The sequence below is a fragment of the Amphibalanus amphitrite genome, unplaced genomic scaffold (assembly GCF_019059575.1).
Source record: "Amphibalanus amphitrite isolate SeventyFive unplaced genomic scaffold, NRLGWU_Aamphi_draft 000116F_arrow, whole genome shotgun sequence".
NCBI lineage: Eukaryota > Metazoa > Arthropoda > Thecostraca > Balanomorpha > Balanidae > Amphibalanus > Amphibalanus amphitrite.
Window position 1 is genome coordinate 1063613 of NW_024881611.1, and position 17382 is coordinate 1080994.

Below are 17382 nucleotides of genomic sequence, written 5' to 3' on the forward strand. Positions count from 1 at the left end.
AGCACCGATCTAGCTGCTGGAGGACTTGTCGCACGACGAGGGCCCAATCGACCAGGCCTGACAGCAGGGGCTGGCATGTCCGATGTCCATCTTCAGTGGGTGCCATCGTTCTGAGATCCTAATGGCAGCGAGACAGTCGACAGCATCGCCGAGGAAGCCAGCGCCCTCAACCCAAACACTCAGTGGACTTTGGGCGATCCACCGAGCCTCTGCCAGAGTGACGAGAGCCCGCTCCCTCCAGGCCTGGTCGACCGGATGAAGCCGTCGGGTGGTGGGCTGGCCGCAATCCCCAGCCGTTACCGGCGGCGAGTGGGCGGCCGCGCTGTGCATTCATGAGTCCTGAGCCGGCCACGGGACCGGCTATACCCAATGCCAACGATGGGTCGGCTGCCACCCTCCCTCCTCCCCGGTTGGCGAAGTGCGAACAGTCTGATGGGCGGCTCTGCGGATCTTCCCGGCTGCCGAGAGGAAGCTAACATCGGGATACCCCATACCATGATATGGAATACCCCACGTCCCATACCATGGCGCTGCTCCGCACTGGTGCCCACACGAGATCGGTGTGGCTCCTTGCCATTGCTCTGAATGGCAAGTTGGGACAAAGGGCATTGATTAAATATGCTTTGATAAAACCGTAACTCAACAACATTTTCCATAAATCCATGCAAGAAAAGCGTAACTCGTGAGTTACGCTTTTTATCGCCCATTATTATGAGTTACGCTTTTCTTCTTTTGTAAAGTTAGCTCACTTGAGAAGATACGCTTCCTCATAAAAATAAAATTTAAAATAACTTAAAATATATTCAGCATTAAGGTCTATAAATTGGTATATAGATTCCCTATTCGATTCTCCGTCGAACGATACCATTATCTCAAAATGGCCAAAAAGTGAGTTACGCTTGTTTTGGTTTGGACGGCAGCATATGTATAAGCGAAAAATAAATATTCCTTCCAAAGCTTCACCCTCACCTCAAGCACCTCAGCAGCGGCACCCAACACATTCGCGGCCGTCAGAGCTGCTCTACGCATCGATCCTTTCCGTCAGCATCCATTTGGGACTTGGTGATCCATTGTCAAACTGCAGGCCAGCGATGCCGACCAGCAGGTCCTCCAAAAGCAGCGGGTCACGGGAGTGTCTAGGGCGACCCGATCTCCTGCGGCGGCGGCACGGGCGGCGGCTGGCCCTCCAGGCTGTCCACGCAGTCGCGGAAGTGTCGCCACGTCTGCAGACCCTGAAAGAAGCGGCGACCACAATCAGCGGCCAGTTTAGCTGCGGGACTGCATGCAGGCGTGTGGACAAACACTGCGTGTTTCGATATTCTGTGATGGCGCTGATGAAAAAATGAAAATGAAAAACAAACATTCAGTATCTGTGCAATTCGTTTTTTAAATTCAGAAATATTATGTCTTGAATCATCAAACGCTTTGCTGCAGAACCCCAGCAGTACAGATATATTTGAACTTTGACGGCCTCCAAAGACCCCAGTACATGACCTTAATCCTCTGGGAAGTACTCATAAATGGATATCTTCTTGGAAATATTCGTTTATAGCTATCGATCACTTTATACAGCCTTAACATTTATATATACTTTTAAGAATTAAAGGTGCGTTGAGTGGTGTGGCAAAATACATCCTCTCCCTCCCCCACCATGGCCAGGTTGACTGAGACCCCCATCCGCACTATGATAAATTGAGCGAAACGAAGACAATGGGTGGAGACTTCCATTTCGCGTCTAGCTAGACGCGTCTAGCTGGACGGCGGCTGCGTCTATTTGGCGACAGCGCGTCTAGCTTGGAAGTCTCCGTCCAATAGTACGACACCAAGTTCGACGCCAACTTGGACGTCTGCTCAATTAGACGCCAGTTGGACGCCAGTGGAAGTCTCCGCCCAATAAAGCTTGCTTACCTTTTTGCAGATACGAATCTGCAGCTTCATGTAGTTGACAATAGTCTCTCGGAGATCTTTAACTTTTCGGGAATGAAACCGCTGGACGTCCTCCAGAGCCTTCTCCACAAACTCACTGCAAGGGAGGTCCGATGTAAAACAAATGTTTGACTTTTTCATCGGGCTGCACCTTCAGCTTTCACAAAGGCAAGTAATGAATTGATGCATAAATATCAATAACTAAAGACATTTCTACGGACAATCCGGTGGTCATTACCGTATTATTTATATATAAAAAATACGCTGTAACCCTGAAGAATATTATATCATTGTCATAACCACGCCCGATCTACCCACCGTTCCAGCCATCGTGCCGAATCCCACCCACCTGAGTTGCTCGGTGTGCTGCCGAATCTCACCCTTCTAACCCATCTTACCCATCTACCCCACCTAACCCAAAACCCACCTGACGCTGCTCAGTGTGCTGCCGAATCTGTTGTTCATCCACCTAACCCACCAAACCCACCTGAGCACCTGAGCTGCCGGATCTGCTGCAGGCTCACCCACCTTAACTCACCTAACCCATCTACCCCACCTAACCCAGAACCCACCTGAGCTGCTCGGTGTGCTGCCGAATCTGCTGCTAACCCACCCAACCCACCAAACCCATCTGAGCACCTGAGCAGCCTGCCGGATCTGCTGCTGCTCACCCACCTTAACTCACCTAACCCATCTAACCCACCTAACCCATCTAACCCACCTGAGCTGCTCGGTGTGCTGCCGGATCTGCTGCTAACCCACCGAACCCAGAACCCACCTGAGTTGCTCAGTGTGCTGTAGGCTCACCCACCTTAACTCACCTAACCCATCTAACCCACCTAACCCATCTAACCCACCTGAGCTGCTCAGTGTGCTGCCGGATCTGCTGCTCGGTGTCGGTCACCTGCTGGTCGATGTCCGCCACCTTCATCTCACGCACCTCGTCCGTATCAACACTGCCCAGCAGCCGCCACATCAGACTGGGCTTACCTGGGAAATGGGGGATGGCACCACGCGGTCACCAGACGAGCGATCCGGGTCGGGGCAGGGGTGTGGGTAAGTGGGTGAGGTGTTAAAATGGGGTACTGGTAAACTGTGGGAGGAACTGTAGATCAAAGGATGTAAGAATACTCTAAGGTGTAAGATCACACTCATCGACCTGAGGCGCAAAACTTTAGGTAAACAAATAAGTGATGCGATATATATTTCGGTTACGTTGGAAATATGAATGACGATTAATTAGCACGATTTATTAGCTACAAATGAGTCGGCCAGTCTGTATCCTAGAGAGCGGTCGGCGGTCTCACCCTGCAGTGCGTTCTCCCGGCGCTGCGACAGCTGCGAGAGCGTATCGTCCAGCCGTTCCAGCTGGTACTGCCGCATCGTGTACTTGTGGCAGACGGCTTGCAGCGCCGCTGCGTAGTACATGTACTCCTTCAGCTGGTCAATGTACACCTGGCGACGCGGCAGACACAGAATCGTCACATCAGTCCGGGTGCGCCAGCTGCGCAGGGCAACCAAATGGCGAAAACACAGAAAAATGAGCCATGGCCGGAAGCCAAGAGCTATCCCTGGCGCTTCATGGGCCTCGTTTACAAATTTACTAAGGGGTCAATGAATTACTTTACTTTCCCCTGCCGCCTTTCCCCACAAATCAAATTATCTACATACGAGTATCTCCCTCTGCCTCCCTCTCCCAGCCGTCCCCTCCCTCCGCACCTCCTCCTCCTCGACGAAGGTGTCAATGCTGGCGGCGTGCGCGTCCATGTAGTGGCCGGCCCGCTGCAGCCCGTCGCCCATCTGGGTCTCCACGGCCGACCACTGGCTGAGCACGCGTCCGTAGCTGGCGTGCTGACGGCGCACCGCGTACGTGGCGTCCGTCAGACGCGCGCGCGAGCGCAGCACGCTCGATAGGTGGGTCTGCCGACGCCGGGGTGCGTCAGAAACAAAACAGCACACATATTAATCGGTCATGAATGTGAAGATGTGGGTTAATTAGTCCAGCTGGTGTTGGCACAAAAGGAGTCGTAATAATACCACCAATAACCTGAGTAGTAGCCAGGTAGTAGCCAGCACTAACAGGTAGTGGTGCAGGTAGTAGCCAGCGCTAACTAGAGAGCATACCTACTTTGGTGTGCTTTGAGACAGTTATAGGCTACTTGTATAAAAAGTGGTGGCAAAACACCGGCTAAATACGAGACACGTTGGCCGAGCATGACGATGCAGTTAGTCATGTTTCAGCGAACTAAAAATTGAATATGAATCCCACGGACTCCCAGCCATTACTTCTTCCCGCTCCCATCCACCACAATTCCACCCCTCACATCTCGCGCACCGCGCAGCGCTCACCTCCAGCTCCCGTCCGTAAGTGAGCAGCTCGTCGAACCGGCTGTCGCCCTTCTTGACGCGAATGGTTGCGTTCAGCGACTTCAGCTGGCGCTCCACCTTTTCCAGGTAGCCTGCAGCGCAGACGGCAGAGACGTGAGAGTGAAACGGCGTTCTTGTCGCAGGCACAATGCGTGGCGACAGCTCGGCTGTGTGCGATCGGAACATTAAGATCCCATACAGCACAGAAGCACGAGTGTCCATAATGCTCCATACCATAAAGTTAAATTAGCATGAAGGTTTGGCATGATAAAGCATATGAAACAAAAACTTATAGGTTCCGGGAAAGACCAACGGCGACGTCCACTCACACAAAGCAAACAAACACTAGTCAGTGATTGGGAGCACATACTGTACGAGTATGTCGTGTTACTTTTCTGTTGATCTAAATAAGCATCACCCAGCTAACCGACAATCGACTGACCGGGTCACTTTGTGCACCAATCCCCCAATACAGGATGGTAAGTCAGGGTATTGCAGCTGTCAGTAGAGAGAGAGAACTTGCAATGTTCACAGAAAAACAGCTAGGTACCATAGCCAGCTGGGAAACATCTATAGAAGAACTTACCTGTGCCAGTGACGATTTCCTTCCAGTCCCTTTCATCCTGGATGAAACGTAGAAAAATCGAGTCCCAAGACAGGATCGGATGTGAAGCTACACGCAGCAAGAAGCTCTGAAAATATATTCAAATCAAATTGTTGGAACCATCAAATACCGCTGTATGTCATCAGCGCCGTTTAAATGCATGATTATGAGCTAAGACCGACTACCTGATACAGTTACACTACAGAGTCTGCCAAAAATTTCACACTATAATAGCGCTGAACAGCAACTGAACCACAGAATTTCAAGGCGTGTGACAATGACATACATGGCGTTATTTAACCCTCGCCCGTATAGGGGGGGGGTCGAACGGACCCCCCCCCCCCATGGTTTTTCGCAAATAACTCGCGTAAAAAGCGGCCGATCGCGACGAAACTTTCAGTACCCTCGCGGTTATCAATTTTACACCTACCCTAAAAATTTCATGACCCTGACCCCAATGACCTTTGACCTGTGACCTACTTTTCGAGACCATGTTTGGCCGGAATCGCGATTCGGCGTATGTCGGCTCGCATTAGCCGCGCGTTTGCAGTCTTTTCGTGGTTTCAAGCGTTCAAACATGTGATATGATGTTGCCCCCATGCATTAGGGTGGGTGTCAAGGTCATCTGAAGGTCAGGTCAGGTCATTGACCTTTGGTGACCTCGGTTCACTTTTTCGAGTTTTACATGTTTCTAGGCCAGTGTTTGGAGCTGAATTCGAATTTAGCAACCATATGAACATTTACGAAGTAGTTTTGGTGCCTTCGTAACATGTTACGAAGCTGTCACGGGCGGTTGACACCTACTAGGAATACCCGGCAGGACCCCTACTGGTTGACCTGACCTGACCTGACCCAACCTGGACCTAATGCATAAAGACATCATCTGTGATCAAAACTAATATGATATTCGTGATCAGCGCCCCGAAAAACCCCATAGCAGCCACACTTTACGACGTTCTAACAGGTTCCGATTTTCCCGACTTTTGGGTCATTGACCTGACCTGCAAGGTCAACCAATGACCTAGGACCTTAAAATTAGGTATCATCGGATTCCTCTCGTCACGGGCAACACGCTCGTTTTTTCCGCGAAGCTCTAGCTCGATCAGGGGCGAAACGGCAAGGGGGAGGTCCAACGGACCCCCCCCCCCCCCCTTATACGTTCGCGGCTGGAAAAACACCAATACGGGCGAGGGTTAAGCAGTGCTTGCAATACCACGCCAATAACATGAAAGAAATTGGTTAAACATACTATATCATTGTCAATTCTTTATCATTGACGACGATGTGATCTCTCGGACGTCTCACCTCCAGTCCAACACGGCGCCGGTCTATGAACTCGGAGTCGAACGGGTCCGTGGCTAGCTTCTGCCAGACGTGCGAGGCGCGCTTCTCGGGCAGCGGCGGCGTCACCACGTACGGGTAGGCCTCGCCCAGGTAGCCGGCCAGCGTCTCGAACTCGCTGTAGCGCCGCCACAGCGCGCCCTGGCGGCTCAGCGCGCCGCCGAACGTCGGCTCGGTGACGCGCGTCTCGATCAGGTAGGCCGTGTAGTACTCGGTCAGATTCATCGAGCCGTTGTAGCGCCGCTCTGACTCGGACACAGAGATCTCCATCACTGTGCACAGCGGCTCCTGTAAAAGAAACAGCACGCAAGGACCGATAAAGACGGACCATTAAGGATAGCATTTGACACAAACCAAACTAACCCGGTCCCGTAGCTCTGTCGGTAGAGCGTTGAACTTCGCGTGGTGAGAGCACGCGTTCCCGGTTATAACAGTCCAGGTTCGAAGCACAACTGGCGCTTGACATTTACGAGCCTCCTGACAGGTATGGTTACGGTTGGTGGCAGGCCGTAGCCAGGCGAAGTCAGCGAGGGGGCCCGGGACCGGCTGTGCGTGGCTACGTGTGCACGTGCCACGTTAAGTTTTACACTCCAAATTCTGCCATAGAACCAGAACTGCGAGATCGGAGGATTGAGGGCAGGGTCAATGCAACAAGCTTTGCTTAAAGGGGGCTCTGTCCTTGTGAATACTTCCATTCAAAAGGTTTGAACCATTAAGGAGTAACATAAATTTATAAAAGAAGTCACCAGCTATCACCAGGGATCTTGTATGCCAAGGGCAAAAAATATAGGTAAAAAGTAGCTACATTTTTTTGTTCATAACCAGCCTTAACATATCTGATGGTAACAAAAGTCACAATAAGTAAACATGTTGGGCCAAGAAACATAACACTTCCAGATTCAAGAGAGAATAAACAGGTACTAACTAACAGAAACTTAACATTTGACACATAATCATACCTTCTTGAAGTCTTTTTCTGCTGCATCAGCTCCTGGAGGTTGGGGTGTTTCCAGAGCCCCTGTGCCATTGGCTTCTGGTGGCAGATTATTTGAAATGCCATTCTCTTCAGCATCATGATCATCCATTGGTGCAGCTAGGAAATCCTGAAAATTAATTGGCAGTGAGGTCCTACCCCATATACCTACCATTCCTACTCAACAACACCCAGGTGTGCTGACATGACATTGTCATAAATGGCAGAGAAGGAGGCATTCATTTTTGGACAATATTTGGTGTGTAACTGACTAACTGTACTATGACCTTTAGCTGCTCTTCAATGATATTCTTTTCTTTCCTGAAATAACAAAGAATATTGAAACTGCTAATAGAAGCTAAAAAATATACACAATAAAAAACTACTTAAATGCACTGTAAAAAATGATGGAAACAGTGGAAACCTAGCAACTGGTTGGCGACTCGCTGTCCTGTAAATAATCTGTTTACAATTTAGCAAGGCCCTAAAACAGTATTAGTAGAGCAGACACACAAAGCTTATCCAACCAAGCAGAGGCGCTATACCTGCCACCCACCACCCGCAGATGTTTCTTTCAAACTAAACCAAAACAAACCTAACTGACCTGACCTGACCTGACCTAACCTAACCCAACCTAACCTTAGGTACCTTACCTTACCAATTTGATGGCCACTATGCCCCCTATGGCCTGTACGGTCCCGATCACATCAAGCTCCTGAACTGACGACTCTCATGGAAGCTAATCTAGGATGGAGTATCTGCCCAATCCCGGTACCTATCCCATTCCCAGTAACCAGTATCCTGGGTCATTTCCCTCTTTTGCATTCTTTCAAAATGGAAGAAATTCACAAAACAAAATCATGAAAAAAATGAATAGTCACATCCTTCTAAGGTAAAAAGGAGAGATCACACATAGCATAGATATTAGATACTTATGATACTTTTTACACAAAACATTTATAAGATACACCCAACCAGCAACCACTTGTTGAGTTGGGTAAGGTTATGTGGTATACAAGTGGATTAAGGTTGTAGGTTAGGTTGTAGGTTGGTAGGTGTAGGTTAGTAAGTTGTAGGCTGGTAGGTTGTACGACACCTAGTACGTCCATGACGTAACATATTGCAACAACACTAGCGCCAGCCTCAAGGCCACAGCCCATCATACTAGCTCATCCAGCCATATACACAGAAGTGTGACGCCTGCTTTACGACTACCCTACAACCTACAAAAACAGCCTAGCCTCAGCCTACAAACCTATAAACCTAAAACCCAGGCTCTATTAAAACCTACACCTACAAACCTACAGCACCTCGTTGGTTCAGGTTGGAGGTTTACCCGTTTACCTCCGTGTGACGTCTGCTCTACCAATACTCTAAATCGATATGAAATACAAATCATTATCAGTTATCATCCTTTAATTTATCACACTTTTGTTTATCAATTTAACAAAATTTTAACAATTTATCCACAGCATCTATCGAATAATCTAAACCGACATCTAAACCGACAATTTGTTTTCATTTGTGGCATTCATGGGTGTACTGTTTAAAAATGTCTCTAAAATGACGTCAAAGAAAATGCCCCGACAGCAGATCACAGTTTACTGTGCGTGCGTTCGACATCCGGAAAATGAGGGAAAATTATCCGGGACCACCAGTGAAAATTTGGTAACCTACACCCTTTTTATCTATGATGAAAACCGCTAAAACGTCTTTATTTCTATAGCTAAAACCAAGGCAGGCTGCTAAAACCACGCTAAAACCATGGATAACAATCCATGCTAAAACCTAAGCCGCCAAACATTGATGACGCCATCAAATACCATACTGACGGATCAAATACATTCGACAAAAGTTTTGACCTTGACAATTGAAGCCAAAAGTGGCGATAACGGCGCAGTATGTTAGGCGGTTGGATATATTATTTTATGCCATTTTCAAGGTTTTTTGGCTGTTATTTCTTAGATTTCATTGTGACGTTGTTAAATGTTCACCACGGAGTTTTCTTTCCAGTGATAAAAAAAAATCTCACCAAAATTTCACGGCATTCGGCCAAAACTTCCCTCACCCGCACGAGTAGTAAAGTAATCTTGCGCACATTGACATGAGGGGCTGGTTGCCAAATGCCATCCCCCCGCAGGTAGTTTTTCTGCTCTGCACTGAACATTTTTAAAGCTAGAAGCCTGATTTTTTGTATAGCTGCTTTCCTATCCTTTTTCAGCATGCACTGAAAATTTCAAGTTTCTGTGGTTTATGATTTCAGAGATATGACCTTGTTTTTCAGGTCATGTCATGACCCAAATCCATACTGCAATGACCATTAGGTCGATGAGGCGCACCAGGCGAGTTCAAAATCCGCACCATCCCTTCATTAAGAGGTGGAAAATCTGCACCAATGCCAAAGGAGACTACAAAAAAACACACCGAACCAAAAATATGACCAGTTAACATCTGCACTGACCACAATTTGTGATATGAGCTGTGAGCCTGCCCTGCCCTCTCAATAGTATGGAAACGAAGCAAAAAATACGTACCACACAACTCAAACAAAAAAGCATGTCACAGGACCTATTTTAACATGTTAGCTGGAGGGGCAAATGCCCCAGCACTCAACAGAGTTGCCCCGCCCCCCCCCCCCCCAGTTGTCAAGATTTGCCCACTATAAAAATGGGCATAAAGGAACAGGGTGACAAACATACTACTGCGAGTTGTCTTGTAATGGATGTCAAATGAGTCAGTCTGCAAGTAATGACCAGTGGTGGATCCAAGGGTGGGTCCTATATATCAGTCATATGGGTCATGACCTCCCGCCCCTTTGGGGCTCGGGGACACCATAGGCCTGCCATGGGCACCACAGGCCTGCCATGGGCACCACAGGCCTGCCATGGGCACCACAGGCCTGCCATGGGCACCACAGGCCTGCCATGGGCACTACCGGCCTGTCAGGGGCACCACAGGCCTGTTGGGAGCACCATCGACCTAGCAAGAGCACCATAGGTCTGCCAGGGGCACCACAGACCTGCCAGGGGCACCATAGACCTGCCAGGGGCCCCACCGGCCTCGCAGGGGCACCACTTTGGGCCTGTCAGGGGCACCACAGTCCTATCAGGGTCCAGGGGTACCAGCGGCCTAGCAGGGCCACCACAGGCCCGCCAGGGGCACCACAGGTCTGCCAGAGGCACCACAGGCCTGGCAAGGGCACCACGGACGTGTCAGCGACACCACGAGCCTGTCGGGGGCACCTTAGGCTTGTCAGGGCCAAGGGACACCACAGTCCTTTCAGGGGCACCACAGGCCTGTCAGAGGCACCTGAATTTTGCATTGATCTGTGCGTTTTGAAGCTTCACCCAAATGACTCACTTCACGAATAGAACCTCCCAATTCCCGATGCCCTGGAACCGCCTCTGATAAAGGTATCAACTTGAAAATTTAAGGGGATGTGCCCAGTTTAGTTCTAAGAAAAGTCTGCAAATTTCAGCATCCTAGATCCAGCCGTTTCGAAGATATTTTCGAAAAAACCGAGGGGTGGATAACTCCCCCCCCACCCCCTGCCACTAATAGGGTTAACCCTCGCCCGCACATGCCATTTTCCCATCCTAGAACGCACATGGGGGGGGGGTGGTTGCCACCCCCCCCCCCCGCGCCATTTCGTTCCTGTTGGAGATAGAGCTTAGCAGTGAAGACCAAAAAGATTCTTTGGGAAGAGACGAATCCAATGATACCCAGTTTTACCTTCTCAGGTCAGTCATTGACCTTCCAGGTCAGGTCAAACTAAAAAATGTTGCTGTTTTGGGTCACCGTTGGATATCAAGTGCGCTGCTTATCAAATACCGATGACGATGCTATTTTCTGGTGCCAAGCCAGCTAGAACCTCTTTGTCACACTATCCGACCAGAATTTTGCTGCTGAGGTCATTTCAGGTCAAGTTAGGTCAAGGTCAATTACATGTGTTTGTATGTCTGTGTGTGTCTGTGTGTATACTGATGTGTGCACCGATTGTTTTTGGGTCCATATCACATGAAATCATGATCTGAGAAGCTTTTACCAAAAATGCAGTCAAAAAACTTCACAAAAAGTAAATTCAGCTTGCCTAAAACGCAATTATCTTAGATGACCTAGGTTGACCTTGACCCTGACCTTGACCCCTGTACATCGTCGAACAACATGTTCCATGATAGGTGGGAGGTAAGACTGGCAAAAAAGGCCGAAATCAGGGTGTCAAAAGCTCACAAGGCCCATGGCAAACGCAAGATGTTGAGAATTGGCCATTTGGGTCATGACATGACCTGAAAAACAAGGTCATATCTCCGAAACCAAAAATCACAGAAACTTGAAATTTTCAGTGGACATCAAGAAAGGATAGACGAGCAGCTATACGAAAAATCAGCCTTCTAGCTCTAAAAATGTTGAGTGCAGAGCAGAAAGACTGCCTGGGGGGGGGGGTGGCAACCACCCCCCCCCCCCCCCATGTGCGGGCGAGGGTTAAGCGTCATTGTGCAGTGTGGACATGGACAATAACGTGCACAAATGTTTTTTTTTTTTGCGCACGGCGGAGCTGCGTTTCGGTACATGCCCCATACACGGACGCACAGTAGCGTACCACAGACAAGGCTTTCATGACGGACCTTGGGATGACATACTCGTAGACTATAGGCATGACTTTAAGCTTTCAGAATCCCAGTACATTTACATGACATGATGCCGATGTGAGTTTCAAAGTTGAAATGTGGGTTGAGTCATGAGTGACACTCTAGGATTTTACCACTCCTGAATCTGGGATGACGTTTGCGTCAAATTTGAGCATGGAACGAGCATTGATGGCGTCCCGATCTCCAACATCTGCGAGAGAATGTATTATTTTTATTTTTACATCGATGCCATTGTGAAATGCTCTTGAACTTGTTTTGCTATCTGCTCGACTAATTGTATGTGATATGGTATAGGTAGTGAAATAAAGGATGAACTGACATGACATTGGGGCCCAGCCCATGCCAACAGCTATGTCTGAACCACCGCCTCTCATGCGGACTGCGTCAGCGACAACGGTAGAACCAAAGTGGCTTCGGGAAGACTCTGCTGGAAGGGACGAGGAATGGAGTCCGTCAGGGTGTGTGAGGAGGACCCAGAGCGGCTCCTCTCCCGTAGACAGTGGTTCCGAGAGCGTCTTTCAGCCAGTTGGCAAGGACGAGATCAAGATTGAAGTCCATTCACCAAAGGTAGGTGCACAAATGCATGGTGTTCATTCGTGTTGAGAGTATATTTTTCTGTTGGGTTGATATATATAACGGAAATGCAAGTAAGAAATGGGTTTTGATTTTATATCCATAGTGGAATGAACAGTAAAATGTCTTATAGGTAGTTTTGATGACTATTGCTGGTTTCTTTATTTTGGTCTAGGTTGAGCGGCCGTCGTCTCCCTCGGCGTCGGACGACGATCCTTTGTCAGACCGCGCTGCGCAGTCTCTAGTGAGGAAGGAAGTGTTCCGGTGTCGGTCGCCGTCACCGTCTGAGGACTTCATCGGGTTCACTGAGGTGGACCGGGACAAGTAAGCAAGGGCATGGCCTAGTGTACCTTTGTGTTGAAATTCGATCAGGTTTTTTTTCAGACATTGTCCTAGACACAAGAACACCATCTTGCTGACTGCTTATATTCTTTTTTCAGTGCTTGTTACATCTCCAATGCAAAAAGGAGTCTGTTATTGCGTGACCAGTCGGACATTCGAGACTCTGCGGAAGGCAAGTCGACAGAATTCAGGCAGAAAAAAAAAAAATACGCAGGTCGCGTCTACCCAGGGGCTCCGCCACTGAGGGGGGGGGGGAGGTGTTGCGTGGTCCATACCTTCCCAATAATTCAGTCCCGTAATGCTGCCTAAATGTATAATAGAGGTGTCCATTTTTGGGTCATACCCCTTATATTCAGAGTTTCAGACCGTGGCGGAGCTCCTGTTATTGCCATAGTACTATCAGCCTTGCACTACTGTATACTTCTCCCAGAGAAATTACCGGTTTGTTATACATATCATTAGATCTGGACGCTGCAAAGAGATTCAATGGTCTGACTGCATTCATTATATTGAATCGGCACCTTAACTAAATGCAAAACGATCAATTATATCTTATTATTCTATTTTTGCAGTCTTTGCTGAAGGAGTGAGCATCGACAGTCAACGTTTCGTCATAAACTACCGGGACGTGGCTGGTCTCGATGATGGCAACATATGTGGGTATATCCCTTCCTCTGACCTGTTTCAGCGCCTGCAGGCAAAATTATTCACTGGTGGCTCTTCGGCTTGTCAGCTTTTCCTGATGATAGGTTGTTAAAGAAAGAATCTGGAAGAGAGGATGACTTTTTAGGTTGAACAAGAACTTCTTGATAATGAACGAAAATGTTCTTAAAGTTGCAGTCATAAAAACCATCACAGACACACTTTTACGTCTAATAGAATAGTAGATTCTATTAGACGTAATAGTAATAATTTAGTAAATACCTAATCAACTACGCTCTCGATCAAGTCCTTAAGAATCATTTATCATTCGCCCTACTCTCCGACAGTTTGTGACGTATGCTGCCGTGATTTGGACGGGGAATGTCGTATCCATGGAGCTCTGAAGGTCATATCCGACACCAAGGTAAGGGACGGGTCGGCTTGGTATTCTCCACACATGTTCATTCAATTTTCTTTTATGACATGGGTGGTTGGCTAATTAGACGTCATGCTTATTGCTTAGATCACAAAAGGGTACCAGGGGCATTATAAAGCCTTCGGCGTCTTTCTGCCTATTGATGTGGCACTATTTATAGATATTGTCTGCGCTGCAGCAGTCTTCAACCAGTCTTGACACACCTAAGCAAGATCAGGTTCTAGGACAGCTCTATAGCATATATGTTCGCAAATCATGCTTGACTGATCTTCAAACAGGTCAGGTCCATTCGTACGTTACATCATCCGTGGTCGACGTTTTGCGCTATATGTATGTGCGCTTATATTCCAGGCACGACCCGGTATCGGAGATTCCGAAAGGGATGTCAAAACGCTGCCGCCTTCTCTTAGCTCGGCTCAGTCAAGAAATCCAGTATCTGGCACCGGTAGGTTGACAAGGCAAAACGATGGCATTACATAACGTACGTTAGTGGACATTGTTGCAAACATGTATTGATGGTGTTTGTTAACCCTCGCCCGTATAGGGGGGGGGGTCGAACGGACCCCCCCCCATGGTTTTTCGCGAATAACTCGCGTAAAAAGCGGCCGATCGCGACGAAACTTTCAGTACCCTCGCGTTGATCAATTTTACACCTACCCTGAAAAATTCATGACCCTGACCCCAATGACCTTTGACCTGTGACCTACTTTTCGAGACCATGTTTGGCCGGAATCGCGATTCGGCGTATGTCGGCTCGCATTAGCCGCGCGTTTGCAGTCTTTTCGTGGTTTCAAGCGTTCAAACATGTGATATGATGTTGCCCCCATGCATTAGGGTGGGTATCAAGGTCACCTGAAGGTCAGGTCAGGTCATTGACCTTTGGTGACCTCGGTTCACTTTTTCGAGTTTGACATGTTTCTAGGCCAGTTTTTGGAGCTGAATTCGAATTTAGCAACCATATGAACATTTACGAAGTAGTTTTGGTGCCTTCGTAACATGTTACGAAGCTGTCAGAGGCAGTTGACACCTACTAGGAATACCCGGCAGGACCCCTACTGGTTGACCTGACCTGACCTGACCCGACCTGGACTAAATGCATAAAGACATCATCTGTGATCAAAACTAACATGATATTCGTGATCAGCGCCCCGAAAAACCCCATAGCAGCCACACTTTACGACGTTATAATAGGTCCCGATTTTTCCCGAGTTTTGGGTCATTGACCTGACCTGCAAGGTCAATCAATGACCTAGGACCTTAAAATTAGGTATCATCGGCTTCCTCTCGTCACGGGCAACACGCTCGTTTTTTCCGCGAAGCTCTAGCTCGATCAGGGGCGAAACGGCAAGGGGGGGGTCCAACGGACCCCCCCCCCCATTATACGTTCGCGGCTGGAAAAACACCAATACGGGCGAGGGTTAAACATGTATGATGGTGTTTGTTAAACATGTATTGATGGTGTTTGTTTTGAGATTGTAAATGCCAGGATATTGTGTGCCCATTTATGTGAAACGAAGGCCATCATCCATTCATTCTGATTCCAGGAGTCTGGACTGAAAAGGATGTTCCGGCGCGCCAAAGACTCGGTCCTTACGAGGGCACCCTGACCACCGAGCAGGCTCGGGCCCGAACGCCCGGGTACAAATGGCAGGTTAGTTTGTGATTGCTGTCGAATCTCCATGCGAGTCTGACACTATTCGCTCTTCTGGCAAAACTGTTTTTTTATAAATTTAGCTCGAATGTTTGAATGGACGGATGGACAGTGCCGGAGCCTACGCTAAGCAGAGCTTGTTGCGTAGACCCCGACCCCTACCGTCCGGTCGCGCAATTCCACGCAACGGGAGAATTTAGATGCCAAAGTTTAACGAGCCTTAAAGCCGGACATGGCCTGTCCCACTCAACTGACTTCAACTGGCTGCGGCTGCTCCCACCAACCGCAGACCATCCCCGTCAGGAGTCTCAAATATCGAGCGCCGGAGCGACTCGAACCCGGGCTCTCACTACCGGGAGTCCAACGCTCTACTAACTGAGCTACGGGACAGTCTGTTATGTTGACTGTTATGCTGGTTTTGTAGTTATATCTCGAACAATAATATAGCTGAAGTTCCATCACTTGAACATTGGCGCTTCTTGTTTTTATTGTTTGTTTTTTTTTCTTTTTAGTTAAGTAGGCTATAAAAATATCACTAGATAGGAGATAACCAAAAATTGAAATTTGTCTAGGATTGATGTGCGAATTGTTTTGCATTTCAGATCAGGAAGGGCCAACGCGTGCATCACTTGGTGAATACAGAAGACCCGAGCTGCAGCAACTGGCTCAGAAGGGTCAACTGTGCCCGCTCAGAGGAAGAACAAAACCTAGTGGCCTTCCAGTACCGGGTCAGATATACTTCAGGTGTGTTGTAGTCTAAAAATCCATGGAAAAAATTCCTATCTGTAACGTTTTACATTCTATGTACGTTATTCCTTGCGCCGCCTGCAGCCCTTACCGCTGATTCTTCTCGGTTATCAATGGCTAGTTTTCTTGTCCCAAAATGTGCAATGCTTTTATCATTTATTTACATATTCATTATTGCTTTGAAATATATTTATCGACTTTTGCAGGACGTCAAAGCCCATTCCGGGGGGCTCAGAGCTGCTGGTGTACTACGGAGACGAATCGGCCCGGGAGCTGACCGTCCACTCGGAGACGTCTGGGGAGGCTGTGACCTCCTCTTCCGCCGGACCGTCATCGTCAGGTCAGTACCTCGTTGGCGGTTCTGATCATTTGGTATCCATTGAAGGGATCGACCTTGTACTGGCATTCGCCTGTCTTCCGATAGCTGCCGTCTTGGCCGTTCCGGTTGGTTGGAAGTCTTTATTTTCTGATGGGATCTGATGGAGATCGGGACAGGGGGATACGTCCAAAGAACAACTGGATTAGATGCTAATCGGAGCATCAGTCTTGCAAGTTAGGTACCATCTACAAATGTTTTGGCGCAGTTCTGAATGTACAACACCGGTAATGCATTGTATTCACCAAGGGGTATAGATTGGGTTCGTTGAGATGGTATTTCAGCTTGCGATTTAAGCATCGCGTTTGCAGGGGGTCCGATGGACTACCCCGGGTTTTCGGTCATGCCCCCCTCCCCCCCCCCCCACACACACACACACAAAATCAGCGAAACGCGTAGCTTCATATCTTTGGACACGTTTGATATTTGAGGCTTACGAAAGCAGTGTAGTGTAATAAGACGTCCTAAATCATGGCCCATCGCAACCTGAACAGAGGCTTGGCCATGCTGTCATTCCAACTAAAAAAAGACGCCAAAACAAATGGTGAAACAAGCCGTTCGCCTTCTGAAACACACGCCAGAGCACCTGCACTACCGTAGGTAGACGGGGAAGGTGGTTTGGTCGGATGAGTCGCCGTTTATTATCCGCTGAGTTAGTTGCATTATCACCTGAACCGTCAAAGGCCGTGTGTGCGTGCGACCAGTAGCTGACGTGCCGGCCGTCACCAGTGTCGAATATCCGGTCTGGATCCAAG

At 48.5% G+C, this 17382-nt stretch overlaps 2 protein-coding genes across 7 annotated transcripts; one reads left to right on the forward strand and one right to left on the reverse strand.

The window, feature by feature from the left end:
• Positions 1–942: 942 nt before the first annotated feature.
• Positions 943–8693, reverse strand: LOC122381253 (sorting nexin-4-like). Of its 6 annotated transcripts, XM_043365220.1 has the most exons (11): positions 8556–8693; positions 7198–7341; positions 6203–6526; positions 4880–4985; positions 4276–4385; positions 3646–3846; positions 3234–3381; positions 2810–2916; positions 2648–2673; positions 1909–2023; positions 943–1232 (listed from the first exon to the last, which is right to left on the reverse strand). In XM_043365220.1, the coding sequence occupies exons 2-11, from the start codon at positions 7321–7323 to the stop codon at positions 1137–1139; spliced, it is 1359 nt and encodes a 452-aa protein (XP_043221155.1). In that variant the 5' UTR covers positions 7324–7341; positions 8556–8693; the 3' UTR covers positions 943–1136. The 6 variants fall into 6 exon arrangements, with proteins under 6 accessions (XP_043221155.1, XP_043221150.1, XP_043221149.1 ...); XM_043365215.1 differs by lacking the exon at positions 2648–2673 and having other exon boundaries at positions 2784–2916; positions 8682–8693; XM_043365214.1 differs by lacking the exon at positions 2648–2673 and having other exon boundaries at positions 2784–2916.
• A 394-nt stretch (positions 8694–9087) lies between these two features.
• LOC122381251 lies at positions 9088–16232 on the forward strand (the record flags this gene model as incomplete). Its single annotated transcript, XM_043365213.1, has 9 exons — positions 9088–9110; positions 12210–12427; positions 12609–12757; positions 12874–12947; positions 13348–13431; positions 13765–13841; positions 14205–14298; positions 15398–15504; positions 16107–16232. Coding segments are annotated over exons 2-9 (927 nt in total), but the record flags the coding sequence as incomplete, so codon positions are not given.
• Between the last annotated feature and the right edge of the window lie 1150 nt (positions 16233–17382).